This window comes from Aspergillus bombycis, assembly GCF_001792695.1.
Source record: "Aspergillus bombycis strain NRRL26010 chromosome Unknown contig00177, whole genome shotgun sequence".
NCBI classification, from domain to species: domain Eukaryota; kingdom Fungi; phylum Ascomycota; class Eurotiomycetes; order Eurotiales; family Aspergillaceae; genus Aspergillus; species Aspergillus bombycis.
Window position 1 is genome coordinate 1 of NW_019170179.1, and position 19,372 is coordinate 19,372.

Genomic DNA, 19,372 nt, shown 5'->3' on the forward strand with positions numbered 1-19,372 from the left:
GGCCCAAGCGCAGGCCAAGGCCCAAGCGCAAGCACAAGCACAAGCTCAGGCTCAGGCTCAGGCTCAAGCGCAAGCTCAGGCACAAGCTCATGCACATGCTCAGGCTCAGGCCCAGCAGCAGCAACAGCAACAGCAGGCTCAGCAAACCCCGGGGCAACCTCAAGCTCCAACACAGGACAAGCCTGCGTCCGCAGACAATACTGGGACTCCTAAAAAACGAGGTCGCCCGCGAAAATCCTTAGTTCCAGGAGAAGAAGGCAAGACACCAAAGCCTAGAAAAACTCCATCCAAAGCAGTGGCAGCTGCCGCCGCCGCCGCCGCCGCCGCGCAAGGCAACAATGCGACTCCTACCTCGGCTGCTAAAGCTCCAGCTACAGCGTCGGCCATAGCTCCAGGCGTACAAGGACAGGTCCAGGCTCCCCCTCCCGCCGCGCCTGGTACCACGCTTAATGCAGACGGCACCATAGTACCGCAAAAGAGACGCCGCGGTCGTCCACGCAAGTCTGAAATTGACCCCAATGCTCCGCCAAAGCCCAAGCCTCCCCGCAAACCAGCCTCATCGAAACCGTCCGGTACGGGGCGTCCTCGTGGCCGTCCTCGTAAGGCCGATGTTGCTGCTCGACAGGCGGCAGCCGAAGCCGAAGCCCAAGCGAAAGCACAAGGCCAGCAACCCCCAACACCAGGCCAGGGCCAAACCCAACCTCAAGCACAGCCCCAGCAGGCCCAGGGCCACGTTCAACATCAACATCATCAACACCAACATCAGCCGCAGCCGCAGCCACAACCACAACCGCAAGCAAAGGCTCAACCTCATTTACACGCTCAACCACAAATGCAGGTGCAACCGCAGATACCAACCCAAACTCAGATGCAAGCTCAACCTCCGATCCAAGCCCAATCAACAATGCAAGTTCAGCCCCAATTGCAGGCCCACCACCACCAGCTCCAGATGGCCCATCAGCACCACCCGCAGCACCACCCACATCCACAGCAGCATCAACACCATCCCCTTTCACATGTGCATCAGCACCAGCACCAGCACCCTCAAGCTCAGCACGCACAGCACGTGCAACATGCACACCAGCACCCGCATGCACAAGCGGATGCAATGGCCCTAAACCCAGCTCAAAAGCGCGGACCACCATCTCTAGACGATGACCCGCGCAAACGAGCCTATATCATGCCACAGATGTAAATTGTGCCCTCAGCCCGTGGAAATAATCGCTATTCGCATCTCATAATCTGTTTCTCCGTTTGTCGACAGTTCTCAGAGCAACACCTGTTTCTTTCTTCTCATCTCCTGTTTCCAGTTTATATCTGCTCCATTTCCAGCATACCTACGATTATGGTTATCTCATTCATATTCATATTCATATTCATATTTCGTTTCATCTTTTATTTTTATCCACCAATCAAGCCGATGCTCCCATGCATCAATCAATGCTAACGAGTTAATTTCCTTCCCGTCACGAGTTTGTCTTCTCTCTTTTCCATACTGTTCTTTCAATTCTGCGTTTTCCCCACCTGGTTCTGGTTCTTCTTCAGCGTCAGCTATACGTATTTACTTACCTTGTCCGCCCTGAACCTCCCCATCGTTCTAAGCTGCTTTTTGTTTTGGTTGAACATTGACTTACTGGCTAGTTCTATTTTATGTTTATTGTTAGTTGAATTTATCTCAAGTGGATCTTTACTATTATTGTCTTTTTGTATTTTGTGTCTGTAGGGTTCGGCTGAGGGCGTGTGTGTGGGGGGACATATTCAGCTTGTGTACCTACCATATGGACAGGGAGATTCGGAATTATATTGCTTGGTATTATTCTCATTTCTACACAGTTGATAATATGGTAAATCTAGTAGTCGACTCAGGTTTAATATTGATATTAGCTCCAGGTCTACAATTTAGTGAACAGGTTTCATAAATTCATGACCGCGACACGTGCAAACAAAACATGGGCACATTTTCCAGCATTCAAATAACTCATTGACTGAACATAACGCTTAACACATTTCTTCCGGACCATCCGCCATCATCCAAATGGAGTCGTTGGGGGAAGGCAAGGACGTTCCATCCGGGAGACCGGCAAGATCGAGGCCCAAACTCGGCGCCATACGACGGATGAAACTATCGCAGAAGAGAAACGCACGTCGAGCAGCAGTGTTAGTGTAGCTCATGGCGTGGAGCCAGCGGATGACCTTTTTACATGCTGCAAGCATGGTTTGAGTGTCTATAGGTGGGGTCACTGGGTTTGTAGGCTTGGATGTCTTGGGCAACTCGGTAACGGACCAGCAGGAGAGTCCAAGAAGTAGTGCGGTGTTAGCTTGCATTAGATGATGGAGAATCGTCCACCATGGTGACACGCGTGCCAACCAGTGAATATCCGGTTCTTCGGGTAGAATGGAGGTTAGGGAGCAGGCGGAGCGCAGACAGCTGAGGGCCATCTCATCGCGGAAGTCAGAGTGTGACACCTTTGTTGACTGGGATGAGGAGCTTCCTTTCAGATTGGTATGAGTGACGCATGGCCGGCAGAGCGTAATCTTGGAGCTATAAAAGTTGAAGGCAAGGCATATTCGCTCTTGTATAAAGGGATCATCAGCTGCTGGTACATGAAATCGCTCGCTATGTGACTCTGTGAATCGAAAAGCCTGGGGCAGTTTGGACAGCCAAGTCTCCAGGGTCTTGCCATATTTTCGTATGCGGCGGTGAATCCTACCACTAGGCTCGCGTAAAGCTTGGATGCTGTAAACTTTGTTCATCACGGCTTGAGTTATGCTCGTGAGGTCTACCAGGCAATAGAAAAACAGAGATGAGGTGGGCTCGCAAGTCAGTAGCCATTCGGCGCTAGACCGAGCCTCCTCTTCAGTTTGGAGCAATGTCAGTTTTAAGTGGCTTTCACGCATGGATGAATCCTGGAAAAGACAAAGAACTTCCGGTCTACCGAAAGCGTCCTCCTCGAATGGCACTGGAAGTGGCGTGGAGCTCAGGTTCTCATTGACGCAAGAGACTCTGCCCGTGACGGACGTAAGCTGATGCTCAAGAAGATAAATAGACCACCACAGGCGGTTTCGCGCCTCTTTTGACGTGTAGTGTGTTCGGCCATCCACCAAGCGAAGGTTGATTCCAAGTGACAAAGCTGATCGAAGTGCCATACTCGAGAATTTGAATGACCTAAAAGTGTGAACATTGCTATCGAGAGACACGTCCTCGCAGGTCGGATTCCTGCTTACCTATTAACCTGACCCATTGATAGCAAGTATAAAGCCACTAGAAACTCCACCTGGATTTGCTGTAAATCTGCATGTTCAAACAGCACATTTCCGCTCAAGGCTAACTTCCGGGCGCGGTTCAGGTATAGTACATCATCCAAATCCCCACCCCCTGCGTGATCCACAAGATGTTGATATCGGCAACCAATAGCGAAAATCATATTTAGAATGGCAAGCCATCTCCGCGGTGGATTCGACGGTTGGCTAAAGAACTGCCGATATTGCGCAGTAAAGATACTCTTCCGGATGACCATGAATGCCGGATGCACAGACTCCATAAATGCGGTAAAGAACTGGTCTGCTAGCTCTTTTGGCGGCAGCGCGTATGCATCCACGGAATCCATTAATGGGAGTTGTAGGTCGTCGAGATGGTAGCTTACTGTTGTACTGGGGACATCATGCTTCTGCTCCTGCGTAGAAGTAGCTTGGTCCGGCACCATGCCCGAGTCATCGAGGCCTTGACTACGACCTTCGATCTCATCCTCCAACCTCTGCATCCAGTATATCTCAGAGTTCTTGCCAAAGAATCCCGTGGCTATCGACTTCTCATCCCGATTCAAATCCTCATCTATCAGGTCAATCTCATCCAAGGATCCAATCGATGAAGTTTCGTCACCCGAGTCAGAGGCATCGTCTGCAGATGATGCCTCAGAACCCTGCACGTATTAATAAACTATTCTATTCTTCAAGCCAGGCCAACAAACTGACGGTGGTATACGGGAAGTGTTACAAACCTGTAAGCTCTTTCTAATCCGCCTTGCGAGAGCACCTTCAACTTCTGGTTCAATCACTTCCAGTAGTTTCTCATAACGCTGGACCTTCTTTGCTAGCACCCCAAGCTGTTTCTGATCTCGGACTCGTTTCGCATCTAGATAGGAACAGCTCACGTTGTGCTCCACACATTGTTTACAGGCGGGCTTGTTTCCATCGCATTTGATTTTCCGCTGACGACAAGGTTCGCAAGCGCGCGCGGATCGGCGACGTTGGGACTGACCACTGATACCTGCAGTCCGCGGAATAGCCACCTTTGGGATCTCTCGTGAAGAGGACGATCTGGACGATTGCTGGTTTGGAAACGGAGGTCGGTCCGTGTATGGCGGTATGGCGTAGGGGTTGAAGCTGAAGCTACCAGGACTGACAGGCACCGAGCCCCAAAGCCAGTCAGAAGACTGAAGCACCGAGGGATCGAGCCCTGGGCCTCGAATGCTCTCCTCGCCGGCCGGCAAGTTGTAATAATACGGCTGAGAGTTATTCTCCATTGAGAGATGACACAGTGGCCGATATGACCCATGAACGGTATTTGTCTCATGGCGACAGATGAACAGCTTTCGTTCTGCAGGGCTTTTCAGGTCCTCGGTAACAAGGCACGGACCGCAATGACCATGACTGGTTCGACCCATAGGCTTGTAAGAGAGGATGATGTAGTCCAACGGGAGATGAACAGCCAATGATGTCACCACCCGAAGATCACGGGAAGAGGAAAATCAACTACATATACAACTACATATATAGGGTGATATAGGCGGCAGACATGCTAAAACAAGGATGTCCATGGTTACTATATGAATAAACAGGCTAGTAGATACTGTGTAAGCTCCAAGTACAGGATATATGTAGTTCTTGGTCTGGGCATTCCGCCCACTCTGACCGCAACGTTGGTATCTATCGTGTCTCTGGTCGATATCTCTCCGGAGCTACTTCATCTTTCCCTAAGCTCAAGCTCTCATAACAATCGAGCATGTCGAAGAGTGTGTGATCTCCCTCTCCCGGGATGCCATGGTATCGTTCATCTTCGTTAAGTTTCTCCAGTCCCTTTGCGTAACCATCCCATCGAGACGGTGATGAGATGTCTTCAGTGAATAAAGCCTTCAGCTCATCATTGACAGTACTAGAGCTCGAGGCCCGCTGCCCCTGGCCTTTGGTCAGGACAGATTGTCGGAACAGATGGAAGAGATTCCTCCCTAGCTGAGAACGGCTGGCTAAACTTATGAAGGCGCTCGTCAGCGATAGGAAGTCTTGATCCAAAATATCAAAACTGTCATGATCTAGCATCGTAAACAGAGCCAAATTGATGGCATACAGCGCAAAGTGATGTGCACGACTCACGCCATATTCCCGCCGATAGAGACGAGTCAAAGCGGAAATGGCACGCGCCGAAGACAGTATATTCTCCAGGGCATCGAACTTCGAATGTGAGGGGCTAAGGCCAGGAGGGCTCTCGGGCGTTTTAGGAGCCTCGGAATCGATACTCGACACATCATCCCCGGGCCTCCATGAAAATAGATTGATGGTCAAAGTATGATACCTCATCCTAATGTAGCAATTAGTCTGCTCTGCTCAATATATTCGACGAACGATATAAAGAGAGGCGCACCTTAGCAATATAATATATGGTGGTGGTTTATGATCTGGGTTGAAAGTATCCGGTAACCCCTGATGCCATCGACGAAGCCTTTCATACAGTGCCTCCTTAGTGCGGCGTTGATGGTATGCAGAGAAAGATGAGCCATTGATCGCATACAGTTGCCGTGATATATCACGGGCAATCTCACACAGATTGAATGACTCGTCAAAGTACTGGCTGAGAAGGGACGGTCGCGGAGCGCGATGGGAAGGATACGGAACCCATGGAGTGGTTTCATCCATTCGAGTTCTGTCAGGCCGTTCCAAGTTGACTTTGTCAATTAGACTCGGTCTTAAGAAGTCGGTGTGGACGACGCTAGTCACAGTATGAGAGCTACTCTCTTCCGGTACGATCAGACGACTTACGTGTCTATATGGAACAAGCCCCAGGCGGTCCGCTTGATGGAAACATCCATATCATCGGTGAGCTGTCCAGAGCTGAACTTAAAGACTTTAGGGCCAATCAAGCCTAGCGATTCGCCCGTCCATATCGCTTGATGGAGCATTTTATAACCGAGGTCATTATGTCCTGATATGGAATACCTTTGGTAGATGTTAGATAGCAGGCGCCAATGAAGATAGAGTATGGTTTGACCGCGAACCTTTCATATAATAGAAGGGTACCTTGTAGGAATGCGAGACTCAGCTTTGCAGGCTCCTCGTCCCTTAGCCGTTCAGCCTCGGCGAGAAAATCAGCGCCCTTGGTTACAATATCGCCTGGATCCACGTATGCCTCTGAATAATCTGAGAAATGCTGCATGGAATTAGTATGTATCCACAGAAGTGACAAGACTCTCACATACGCATGCATTTGCAAGAAGCGCGTTGACCAGGAATGGACTACAACACTCCGAGTTGAGGTCGCCCCTGGCCATGTCCCGTAGGAACACATCGCGGTCGAGAAAGGCATGAAACGGAAAGTCCCAGGTGAAGTACAGGGATACTAAGTGTGATACAAGATCTGCATCCTCAGTAACTGTAGTCCATGGTTTTGCGGGAACTCGAAAGGGCACCTCATCGCATAAGTAATGAATGTCCATCACCTTTGGACGAAAGGACGGTCCGGCACCCTCGGCATTGATCACCCGTCTAACATCCTCCAGCTTGCGCAGAGTGACCTCGTCCGCACTGTCTGTCCCCTCCATCTGGGCCAGCGCCTCGTCGATAAACCCACGCATCTCCTCTGCTGTAGCATCCCTTCGAATGATGTCCAACAGCCTGAGGCCAAACGACTGATCATCAGCTCGCATCACTCTCAGGAGGTCATTGAGCATGTCTCGGTGGTAACTGAGCTCATCTGCGGTACGTTTAGCCGCTACTCGCCGGCGTTGGTCTAGGGTTTCATCAAAGATGCACTGTCGATTGAAGGCCCGGCAATTGTCACACGGAGGTACCCCGGAGCACTAAGTCACAATCCGTCAGTAGCAAACTCAATTCCAATTCTTGAAGAGGAAGAAAAGAGACCATATTAGTAATACTGATAATAAAATGGAATAAAAGGTGAAAGAGAGAAGAAAGGAACGAGGAGACGTTCATTCTGCAGTGATGCTCAAGCTAAGTCAACATACTTTCCGCTTAGACTTCTTACAAGCCAAACAGGCCATAGACACCCGCTTCTTTGAAGGATCCATCGGCGTGCTCCGGTAGTTTTCTCCAGGCGGACTATCACCAGGGGGCAATTCAGATTTCAAAGAAGGTCCCGGGGCAATTTGACGGCGCGCTGACGGTTCGCTCATGGTGGCGGCGAAAGCATACAATAAATAAACACGGCCAGTTCAACTCGTTCGCCAATCACTCGCCAGGGACCCACAAAGCAATTGAATAGAGTGTGGTGAAGGCAAATTGGTGAACATCGATGAGTCTTATACTAATAAACACAGTAAAGTCTGCCATGTGAAGACGAGTCCAGAACAAGAAGACGGCTCCAAGGCTCCGCATAACACGATTCCAGAAACCCCTCCTTCTTGCTTGAATTGAGCCCGAGTTGCCTATGCATGACGTACAGGAAAACGTTAGAGGCGTAAGGCGATTCTGGTTATGGCAACAGGAAACCGTGTCCGAACCCTACGGCGTCCATGGCCACGTCAGGTGCTACAGCAGCCACATCTTACAAATCGGTAGGTCAGAAGACCAGGTTCATGGAAAGGACCTCGGAACCCCTTTACAGCTTTTCCTCGCCGTTTCTGAAGCCAGAGCGGGTTGACCGGGAGAGATGGAACAATAGCAAACACCCGGAAGATAGTCCCGCGATCTGGCACGTGATGGGGGTCCCGAAGGGGCCCTGAGCAATCATGTGTTGCCAGAACGAGGCCGAGTAGGTTTTTGAGTTAAGTCGAGGGGCCACCGTACCAGGAAATCATCCTCGACCCTAGTGTCCGGGGGGTCTTTGCTTACGCGGATGAGACACGCTGTGCGGGTAGGTAGATCCTGCGGCGTCCCATCGGGCCAGGAATGCTTGGTTAGAATCAAGGAAATCAAGGATATAGTCAGTCCGGACAAAAGTCAAATAGAACTAGTACTTAGAAGATAATAAAAGATTATGGACAATACTAAACTAAGTTTTGCTGCACACCCCAATCGAAACCGTTGCCACGAATGCGCCTCCCAGACGTTCAATCAACACAGGATATATGTTAATCAGACCCAAAATCCACATAAGGTAAGAAACCCCCGCTTCTAAAACAGATCTATCCGGCCTTGCAGGCACCTCCTTCTGTACCAGCCCAGGTAAGGGCAAACGGAGAATGGTGCAAGCCGATGGCAGTTCAACGTGTAACTTAATGCTCCAGGATACGCAAGCTTCCCTGAACGACACAGTTCTCCAGTACCGAGCCAGGAGGCACATCGATAGTGCTACCCTCCGTGGCGACAATGATGACTGTGCCCTTCAGAGTAACATTACGGCCCAGGTTGACGGCACCAGTGATCGTCAGGTGGTCGAGCTCAACGATACGGGGAATGCTGGGAATGTGCTTCTGGAAGTCTGAAACCTTCTTGAAGTCGGATCCAAGCTTGATCACAGGAACACCGCCAAAGCGGTTAGGGTCCATGACCAGCTGACCGTGCTCCAGGCGGTAAAGGTCCGACTTGACCAACAAGAGATCGGAGCATGTCTTCACGGGCAGGAAGCGGCGACGAGGGACGTTCACACCATGGCCGTTCTTGAAGTGACGGATAGCGGCACCAACAGCGGTCTCAAGCTGATAGATGGCCTGGTCGGCGTCACCCTTCTTGTCGGCGGGGATCGACTTCTCATTGGCAATGATTTCCATCTCCAGTTCATTCTCTTCAACGACACGCTTGATGGCACGGAGGCTCATCCAGATGTTGTTGGTGTTGAAGTATTTGAACTTCTTGATAGACTTGAACTCGTTGACGTGCTCCTTGGGAACCTGGGCGATTTCCAGAAGACGAGCCTTGCCCTCGTAGTCGATGATAGTACCACCCTTCACATCGGCCTTAGTCTTATCAGTCAATTCCATGATGTACTCAGACTCGGTATCAACCATGTGCTGCAAGATGCGAAGGTCGACCACCGCACCCAAGTTGTCAGCGTTGGACAAGAAGATGTACTCCACACCGCGCTCCAAGAGCTTGTCGAGAGTGCCAGAGTTGTACAGGGACTCAAAGACATCACCGTGTCCAGGGGGGTACCAGCCTGAAGAGGAGCGTCAAAACTCTTAGGAGCGGGGAGAAGAGAGTCCTTGATGATACGAGGGTAGCGAGACTGGTTGAAGGTGAGGATATCAACGTTGTGGCCCTGGTATTTCTTGATGATGGATTGAGTGTCCTGGTCAGTGTTGAACGAGTTCATCAGGACGAAGGGAACGTTGACGTTAAAAGTGCGGTTCAGGTGCTCGATCTGGCGAACGGACAGATCCAGGAACGACATGCCCTCACGGACCTCAATGACTGACTTGGGGCCAACGCAACCCATGGAAGTACCCAAGCCACCGTTTAGCTTAACGACAGCCAACTTGTTCAGGAACTCAACCGAGGCCTCGCTGCCCAAGCTCTCGTAGTTCACCACCTGGGAAGGCTGGGGAGGAGCAATGCGGTCCCAGTTCACTTCGTTGCCCTTAGCCTTGTCATTCAGAAATCTGCGGAAGAGGGCGAAGAAGTTGTCCATTTCAGCCTCAAAGCGCTTGCGCTCCTGAGAATCAGGGACGGTCTCTGAGAGGGCATTCAGAGCATTACGCATCTGAGAAGCAGCAACGCTGGTCGAGGCATTCTCGAACGCCTGAGGAAATCGGCTTGTTAGCATGCAAGTCTTAAACCATGACATGACAGAAATTCGGCGGATGGAAAAACCAAAAACGATTTGTAAAATAACAAGAACAATCCTCAGTGAGGTGCTCCCCGCAGGTAAAAATAGTTATAGAAACTAGCGTCCGGCTGTGAAGAGAGAAGATCGCAAACAGGAGTGATAGAAGCAAATATGTCAAATAGCTGTTCAGGGGAATGCGATATATGTTTCAGGGAGCACAGGATAAGTACTGAAGATTTCCAGCAAGGTAACACGGCAAAACGCAATGTACGCTTTCTTCAAGGAGGTGAGGCACTGTGCAAAGGAAATACCTGCTTGTCGAGTAGTAGGGATATGAGGTGCTAAGTATACCAAGTCCATGCAGGCCCGCCATTCAAGGCAGGTTAATATGTCCATATAGACATTGGACAAGGCAGATCTCTAGTTGCTTAAGAGCAGTCGCAACCCAGATCTGCGCCCCAGGGTCCTTCCCTACAGTATTCTGCAGGTTGACAGCCCAGCAGCCCAGGAAATATGCATACAATTCAGGAAGCCACGGGCCAACATTCACAATCGCAACTGTAGACGAGTACCAACGAAATCCACAAGACTTACCATGTGAGACTGAGACTTTCCGTGGTGCTTGCCGAAAGAGCCAGCATTGGAGGTTTCCGTGGCCGGCGCTCTGAGGTGGGTAGGCAAAGCTTTGGCTGCCATTGTGTATGTTATGCGGGGAGATAGCCAGAGGACTAAGGTGGGAGTGCTCAAGTTAAAGGGGGCGACGGAATGATTTCTGTCACGGTCAACACCGTTGGGGTTAGCTTTAACGGAGCTTCAGAAAGCTTGAGAGTGGGTGTGAAGAGCAAGCAAGAATGAACACAAAGGGAAGGACGAGCAAGAGGACACGACACTTGATTTAAGCGGGCCATTGGGGACCCCGAGGAGGGTTCTGTTGCCACGCCAGAGAGCGTCGATCCTTTCGGAGGAGAGGAATGGGTTTCAATCAGGTGCCGTCATGGGTACTCGTCCCCAACGGTAAATGGTGCGACAGGGCCGGAGGGGAGAGGGGAAGTACTTACGTGGATAATGATGAGAGCAAGGGTGGAGGGGGGGGAGAGAAGAGTAAAGGATAGTTGGGCAAAGAAAGGAAGAGAGAGAAGAAGATTCAAAGCAAACCAGACAAGGAGAAAGTAGAAGCTTAATACTGTTCCTATTGGGTTGGTTTGGTACCTTAGGCTCCCCTTTGTGATGGTTGATTGATTGATTTTATTACTATTATTATTATTATTATTATTTTTAATATTATTTTATTTTTATCGCCTTTTACAGAGTAAGAGCAAGAGGGGGGGGGGGGAACGAAGTGGGGTTTGCAATTCAAGGGGACCAAAACGGTATTAATACATAGCCGTTACCAGCCCACCACTGGAATCCGGGAGGCGGTGACGGTCCACTGGCCATACGAAACCAGTAAATGCAGACACATTCTTGTTTTTTTGGTCTGCCAAGCGTGATACTTTTTCCCTATTCTTAGCATCATCCGTACGTCAATACCAGGCCTGACGGCAACTGCATTGTTGAGAATTACCAAGTCAACTTGAGAGGAGGGGTAAGTGTACTGTGTGTACTGTATACTAGTACACATAACGAATACCTATATTCTGTCCATCTGCAGCTGATGCTGGTAGATCCAAAGCAAGAAAAGGCAAAGGTCGTCATCCGTCGTCATCTGACATTGGGACTCTCCTTATTCTAGACCGAGCATAACCCCCTTTTCTCAGGGTTCGAATTTACTAATGTCCAAAGAGTAATCTTGAGAGTTCCCCACTGCCTCGTCACTTTTTGAGCCATCGTAATATTAATTAACCTTGCAAGTTGCCCATCGAAACTTCCTCGTCTGTTCCATACAATCTCGCCATATGATAGGAGGGAGCACGAGCACTTTCGAGAAACTTCAGCCACTCAGAAGCGGTCATGATGCTCCGTGCCCTACTATATCCCATACAATTGTCCCAATCCCTCGATAGTGACGTCCCGTAGGCCGACTAAGTAAAGTCGCAGCAGAAAGAGAGAGAGAGGAAACCTGAGACATCCCGAACACCGGTGATACCGTACTCCCAGTCATTGAACCCGTTTTACGCACTATTGACGGGTGTGCTCCGGACAGTCCAATGGTAGGTCCGATCATTCTATTCGGTTTCTTGTTCCCTATCTAAAAAACGCTATCAACTGCGATCCCACCAACGGATCACACGGCCACCAACCCATGAATCGCCACGCTTGTTTTCGGTCTACTCCCGTAGTCGTCGCTCGTCTCAGTCGACATGCAGAGACACCGTGATCGTCCGATTGTGATTTTCTAATTTTACCGTACCCATATCAATTATTTCCCGGGTCTGGGCCCATATGTATTATTAACTTCTAAGACCACCCCACTTAGGGTACCCATACTCCATAGGGCTTGTGGACGGTAGTTGCCGGCGTCGACTCCTTTTGTCGTGAGACTTGATTCAGATTCGATCTGAAAGGGGAACGAAGACTGGTGGGAAAGGACCAGAGGTCATGACCCCCTAAACTGGACAACTCATGCAGTTGGAGAAGGGGGGGCCTTGATGCCTGATATGCATGTATGTATGTCATAAATATCATATGTACCAAATGTACCAAATATGCAGCACGTTGACAACTGTCATAACTATGCCCGACTATAGAAAATGTCTCCTCATAGATCAGGCTTGTTACTCCATACGAACCGAGTGAGATCGTTTTCATGCGCTCGGGCCAGCGACACAGTTCACAGAAGAGGCTAGAAAACTTAAAAACGAAGCCCCTAACAGAGGCCCGGTGGGCGCATTACTCCAATAGTCGTTTCCTCCACTGGGTCCGGGATAAGACATGTCATGTCCTGTCCAGTTCAACAACCTAATAGTCCTGTTTAGGTCCATTCCTTCCATTTCGCCTGGGTCATTCCGGCGGTGTATGGCTGTATGTACGGCAGTCCAACTACATTTAGAAAGTAGGGTAGGGTACCTAGTTATGACCCATCCGTCTGTCTTGGAAGGACAATAGCAATCACAATAAGATTTACTCATTCAACATCTAGCCTCCTAGAAATGCTAGTGGCCAATCAGAACTTCAAGGATATCACATCACATTGGTGGCCAGCGGCCGACAACAGGAACAATAATGGAAAATCGCAATATCATAAAGGGCATCAGGAACAAATACATAGAGAAGCGTATAAGGGCAGAACGCCTCTTCGACTGCAATACTTCCTCCTCATGAACGCTAAGTATGCCCGCCGTTTATGCACCGCTAACGCTCCTCTTGCTAAGGAAGCTGCGACGGCCGGGCTTCTTGGAATCTGGGCTGTCCATTACGTCGGACGCCGCATCTCCGCCATTCGAATGAGCGGTGCCGGGCCGGAGGGCAGATTCGGATCCCGAGAAGCTGCTGCGGATAGCGACAGAACCACTGCCAACCTTCACCACTTTCTCCTGCCCGGCCACGGAGCCTTGGTCATCAACGAAAAAGAGTGCCTCTCCGAGAACATCATCCGAACCAAATGTAGCATGGTCAACAACCCGGATTTGATACTGCGCATCGGCTGTGGTATTGTGCACACGGCAGGTCTCATGCGATGAATCGAAATGCACAGTACCACCACTGGCTTTGTGGGTCTTGCTCTTGAGCACCTCTTTGGGCTTGGGGCCAAGGGCTTTCACAATGACACGCACATTAGTCGACGGAGGGAAGTCGGTGGCAGATACCACGGTAATCGTAGCAGTTCCCGTGTCTCCTTTACCAGCTAGGCCAAGTCTATCACTGTAATGCGAAGCCACACTCCGAGTGCGCGAGTGCTGCAGGTTATTATTTTGCGCCGAGCTAGGTGGAGTGTTGCCCTCAACCAGAACAGACGGTGCCTCCAGCTGGGATACGTCCTCCGCATCTTCTGCGACCTCGTTGATGCTCGAAGAATCATCTTTGTGGAATCGCGAGGTGATACCGCGCTTCAAGAAAGAAGCGCCCAAAGTAGCACCCTTGATGACATTGCCACCAACGAATCCGACACCCTTCACGGGTGCTCCGACAATCTTCCCAGGAGTAGCAAAGGTACCGGAGAAGGTCGAGGAACCCTGCCGAGATCGCATCACATAGGTCGGCTTAAACAGCATCTTCAGTCGGATTGCACCCGACTTGCCATCAAGTGGAAGAGAGATTTCCTTGCTTTGGAAGGGATCTAGTACTCCAAGATCGATGTGGGTACCGCCCAGATAATCTGCTTTGTCACCGAAATCCCAATCATATACGTCCACCCGAAAGTCTGCCGCGATCCGAGACTTGATAGGTGTTTCAAAGTATTCGTTCCAGGCTGGGTGAAGGGTCTTCTTCTGTACCTTGGTCTTGTGCACCACTTCGTCATTGAGACGGAATTTGCAGTATGGATCGCTGAAACCATTTCGATCGGCGGATGGGAGCTCAGCAGCATCAAGAACGTCCACTCGTAAGGTTCCCATGTTGTTGATACTTTCCGACGGGTCAAGCTTCATATGTACAGGGATATACCGAGCACTAACAGTGACCTTACTTACTTCCCCACTGTCCGACCGCAGAGCGAGTTCGGTTGGGTTGTACTAGAAGCAGTTAGTTATGGGATACCAAATTTGTAACCATGGCGGGACTCGTTTACCAAGATGCGCTGCAAAGTAGAAAGCGTATCGCCTGTAAGTTTTGCAACAGTATGCTCGTCACTGCTCGCCTTAGGGTCCTCCTTGTCCACAATCCGAAGTGTAATTTTCGAGAATTCGAGCTCACGCACGAAGGCATCACCAACTGCGACACGATTAGTTTTCATTTTATAATATTCTTGCCAAGAACAATCACATACTGTCTTCAATCTGTGCAGACTTAGAGCGGATCTTAGGTGATGTGTATGCAGGGAACATATAGTCGTCCATCAAAACCTCCACCTGTACATTGCTGCGAGAAAGGTGGACCTCATGGAACTTAAAGACAAGGAAGCCAGACTCTGCGGGCAGGTTAGTCTCAAATACAGAAATGGAACAATGATTGGGAAAATGGAAATGTGGGGGGATTACCGTATTGTGCTATATCCTCCAGTGAAATGAAAGTTTTTGGCACTTCCTTGATGGACCTGACAGACATCGTTTCAGAGTCCTTGATAGTAGCGGGCCTAGATGAGTCAAGACTGGTCTTCGAGTCCGCTGTACCATTCGTGCCATTTGTTGTAGCAGCCTTAGAGTCCGTGCTAGGTGACTTGGTATGCGAGATCTTGCTTCTAGAGTCCACGCTCTTTCTGGGTTGATCGCTACTCTCCTCGTCACCATTAGCGCCTTCTGTCAGATCATCCTCCTCGACCTCGTCATCAGGGTTAACAACAGGCATGCTGGGGTAGAATGCGACAGTATAATTGAGTTTTCCCTTTACTCGACCATGACCAATGCGAAGATCACTGGAAATATGCTGCTTCTCGTCATCAGTGAGGTATTCTCCGTTCTCATTCTCTCGGACGTAATCTGAGGCGTTGATTTCAAGCGATCCCAGTGATCGGTCGGAGCCGACGGATTCTTCATCCATGACTTCCAAAGTGAGCTTTTCACGAGCACTGTGGATCGGAACGTAAACCACCTCATCCCACTCGGGGTTAAGGTTATTTCTGAACGTTACTGTCCGAGCTTTCATGTAGCCAGAGAGCAGCACGCGAGCATACGGATCAGATTTGCCCATGGTTTCCAAGTTCCTGAGATCAGTTGCGCTCTTGAAGTGGAAGCGCATCACGCCAATTGGATCAACATAGCCAGCACTGCCCGAGATGCCACCCACGGCAACAGGCTTCCACTGCAGAGTGAGTTTGGCGCGCCCTGTCTTAGCGCCATGGAGATGGAACCAATCCTGGCCTTTCTCCATCATTTTGAGCATATCATTGAACTTGATCTGGTAGGTACCCAGGATCGGGTCCCTGGCAAGGTCCCGATCATCCTTGATTACCAAGCCAAGTCGAGCATTCTTTCTGTCGGTGACCAAAAATTCCTTGGAAGCATTTTGGAAGATAGGGTTGTTCGTGCGCTTTAACTTCTTCGTGATGTGAATTTCCTTTCCGTTCAAAAGGAGAACACCGTAAGGGTTTAGCTGACCGACAAGACTCTTTGTACCATCCAAGTCCTTAGCTTGTTCGACTGTAAAGCGAGCGATGCCTGTATTCAATTCTGGGACTGGCTCAACTTCGCCATTCTCAAGCGTTCTTCCTTCCAGGACGGGAAAGAATCGGATATCTGCATGAACAGAACCACGGGACCGGCCACTAGCCATAACTTCCAGGTAAATACTCTCATGCTCTGGCTGCTCTTCAAGCCGGTCCAAGGGGAAGGTCGCAGTACCGAGTTCTTTATCCTTTCGGAACTCATTCCAGTCATATGGCTGAATGGTCAAAGTGTCAGAGAACGAGGTGATGATAACGTATATCGTTTCGTTCCATCTTGGGCTGTCTGTGTCGTGAATGGTCTTTGTGCGTCCTAGTTCCGTGCGGCCATTCAAAGAGATGCTTGCGTACGGATCAGGAGTACCAGCAAACGCGTCAGGATTCTTCAAATGATGAGCACCATGGAGTGTAATAGCAACGACACCAATTGCTTGATCCACAGGATTTCCAGCAAGCATTTTCGCAATCTCGACAGGGAAAACATTGGGACTGTACATCATGGGGCCCAAATTGTTGTGAATTTGTTCCTTGATGAAGGTTTCTAGGCCGGGAATGAAGTTGATGTCAAATCCAAGTGTGTCACCGCCCAGAGGTTTGCAAACATAGTCAATCTCTGGGCGCTCCAAGAAGCAGACGTCAACCCTCTCAATGTGAGGGAAAGGAACCTGGAGCTTCACCTTCACTCTCATCAAACCGCTGCAAGCCATATCCTCGACAATCACATCTAGACCTTTACTAACAACGCCCTTACCCAATCTAACTTCCAAGACAACTTTGGGGTTTATCTTGTTCTTCAATTGACGAGCTGTCAGGTCCATAGTATCGTTAGGGGTGAAGCTAAATTTCCAATCCATGATGACTGTGTCCACCTCCGTCTTAGGATAAGTCTTCACGTGCTCCAATCGAGGAGGCTTGGAACCCAGAATAAACGTTTTCAGTCGGATACTGTCGAGCATGGCCGGAGTCGAAGTGCTGAGGACCTGATCGACCGAGTTGATGATCGTGTCACACAGAACAGGCGCATAGATGGGCCAGAATTTGACCAAGAAACTGTTAATCCACTCCAAACTTTCGGTGTCGGTCTCCAGACGTTGTTTAGCCATCTCGCGATTGATGTCGTCTCGGAAGTTTCGCCTGACCCGACGAATCGATGTCCGGTAGTACGTGCTACAGGCCGCCATTAAGATGAAAATCCAGCCTAAGCCCCCACCAAGGATCGCAATGATCCAAGAAGACAAACAAGCAAAAACTATGATAGCAGCATTGTGGTACCAGTCTAAACCAGGTCAGCGTCTATACAACAGCCACAGAAGGACTTACTTACCGCCGAAAAACTTGTCATCTAATCTCCCTTCCAGAAAGTCCTGGTGATCCAACAACGTCCCTTCTGCCTTTTCTTCCTCCGTCGGCTCCTCGTGAAACCGAGGAGCCCAGCCAGTTCTGTCGCGTGCCCATCGCAAGTCCTCGGTCATACCGTTCTCTCCTTGGGCAGTCTCTGCCTTCTCTTCATCCAGCAGGGCTGTTGCAGATTTCGGTGGGGGAAGATCGTATTGGTCGGGAGTACCATCATCCTATGAGTGCACTAAATTAGGCAAAGGTTCCCTTTGAGGTGTAGAGGAGACCATTGTCCAAACTTACCTTGTCCGTGATGATCGCCATTCCTTTCGGTTTCGTGTCATGTTTGAGGCCCGGAGGTAGTCGCTACAGTAGGTAATCGTTCGTTAGCGAAGAGTCTGTAGTCAAAGAAGATTGGTATCGGGGGAGACATACAGCTGCTGCTGCTGCTGCTTTTTCTTCGGGGGTCGCATTTGGGTCAAATTGGTAAGCTGGAAGGCCAGCTTTCCTGGTTTCATCCACCAACACTTTCTCCGCAGCCGCAGCGGCCTGGGGGTCTTGAGGGGCCAATTGGGCTGCCTCAATGGCGCCCTCCTCCTTCAATTCAATCTTTTCTCTCTCTAACTCCTGCGACGCCATGGCTCTCAGGTTGGCGGGACCAATTCAACAAGGCCCAGGGTGAAGGATCACCGATTACAAATCCCCAACCGATACAATCTGGAAGGTCGTCAGATCGCCTGATATGGAATTCCCCGTTTCTTATAAGCTAACGCGCAATTGCAAACAAGAATAGGTGGAAGATGTTAAGCATCAAACTATCTAATGGCGAGGATGGGAGAGAATGGGGAATTAAAGGAAAGAAAATTGATAAAAATAAAAAAGGAGAGTCAGTGAAAAGTGGGTGTTGGACAAGAAAAGGATTCGTCAATGTCCCAAGTGAGTTGGCGCTCGGGGGAGAATCGATGGTTGCCTTCGAGTTCTCCGCAGCGGGGAGTGGCTGAACCCACGGTTAAGCCCGAGAGCTCAGTTACAGGACGGGTTGCGGATTTCGGGGAAGGGGATGAAAATCGAGGACCATGGGAACAGTACAGAATGAGCATAGAGTAATCCTTACCGAAGAATGACTGGTAAAGAAAGCGAAGAAACCCCTGTGAAAAGAGCAGAAAAAGGATCTTATGATGGTGAAGGGGGGCCGAACTAAATCAGAGCTGAAAGCGAAAACGGATTGAGTTCGGCAAAGCCACTTGCGTCAAGTAGAACCGTGGCTGGTGAGGAGCTGAAAGGAAGAAAAAGAATAAAAGCGAGAGAAAAAAAAAAAAAAAAAAAAAAAGAGGGGGAAAAAAAACCTCCTGATGGAGATAGAAGGATGGATCTCCTAGATACGAGTGGGGAACCAGTGATAATGATGAGGGAGCTAAGGAATGGTTTAATCAAAAAGCAATGGAATAAACAATTAGGAAGAAATGGGGAAATATGCTCAAAGAACAAGTGGTCACAATTTAAATGGTGCGTAGAACTTTAAAAAAAAAAAAAGAAAGAAAGAAAGAAAGAAAGAGAAAGACCGAATAATGCTGAGAAGGAAAAGAGATCCGCGGCCGTGACGTCGATCTGGGATTGAATGCTAGTCAAAAATTCAAAATAGATAAATCGAGTCGATCAGATGGTTGTCCATCTCACTCGCTTCTCTCACGGCGCACGCTCTCTGTCGTGGAGTCGTAATCTTACCCGACCATCTCCACACACCTGTGGATTGGCTATACTACTATCGTCTTAGCAGGACCAGCCTTTTCTTTGATGCAATAAAAGGACCCAGCCACGGATTTTTAACAAACCCGGCCAGTTCCCTATCAGCCGAATAGAAAGAGCAAATATAGGAGAAAGCAGGAGACCAAAGCAATGTTAGGATA

The 19,372-nt window shown here is 49.6% G+C and overlaps 4 protein-coding genes across 4 annotated transcripts; all 4 read right to left on the bottom strand.

Moving 5' to 3' along the window:
- Window positions 1–1,998: 1,998 nt before the first annotated feature.
- On the bottom strand, window positions 1,999–4,523 carry ABOM_011544 (transcription factor; the record flags this gene model as incomplete). The annotated part of the gene is made up of 3 exons (XM_022538672.1): window positions 1,999–3,166; window positions 3,226–3,920; window positions 3,999–4,523. The coding sequence occupies 3 exons, from the start codon at window positions 4,521–4,523 to the stop codon at window positions 1,999–2,001; spliced, it is 2,388 nt and encodes a 795-aa protein (XP_022383504.1).
- Window positions 4,524–4,926: 403 nt separating this feature from the next.
- ABOM_011545 (Zn(II)2Cys6 transcription factor) lies at window positions 4,927–7,403 on the bottom strand (the record flags this gene model as incomplete). Its single annotated transcript, XM_022538673.1, has 6 exons — window positions 4,927–5,575; window positions 5,639–5,983; window positions 6,034–6,210; window positions 6,270–6,421; window positions 6,471–7,070; window positions 7,236–7,403. The coding sequence occupies 6 exons, from the start codon at window positions 7,401–7,403 to the stop codon at window positions 4,927–4,929; spliced, it is 2,091 nt and encodes a 696-aa protein (XP_022383505.1).
- A 1,041-nt stretch (window positions 7,404–8,444) lies between these two features.
- ugp1 (UTP glucose-1-phosphate uridylyltransferase) lies at window positions 8,445–10,630 on the bottom strand (the record flags this gene model as incomplete). Its single annotated transcript, XM_022538674.1, has 3 exons — window positions 8,445–9,325; window positions 9,382–9,907; window positions 10,529–10,630. The coding sequence occupies 3 exons, from the start codon at window positions 10,628–10,630 to the stop codon at window positions 8,445–8,447; spliced, it is 1,509 nt and encodes a 502-aa protein (XP_022383506.1).
- Window positions 10,631–13,215: 2,585 nt separating this feature from the next.
- ABOM_011547 (putative membrane bound C2 domain protein (vp115)) lies at window positions 13,216–18,104 on the bottom strand (the record flags this gene model as incomplete). The annotated part of the gene is made up of 7 exons (XM_022538675.1): window positions 13,216–14,544; window positions 14,601–14,743; window positions 14,799–14,939; window positions 15,010–17,406; window positions 17,455–17,701; window positions 17,769–17,831; window positions 17,901–18,104. The coding sequence occupies 7 exons, from the start codon at window positions 18,102–18,104 to the stop codon at window positions 13,216–13,218; spliced, it is 4,524 nt and encodes a 1,507-aa protein (XP_022383507.1).
- Window positions 18,105–19,372: the final 1,268 nt, after the last annotated feature.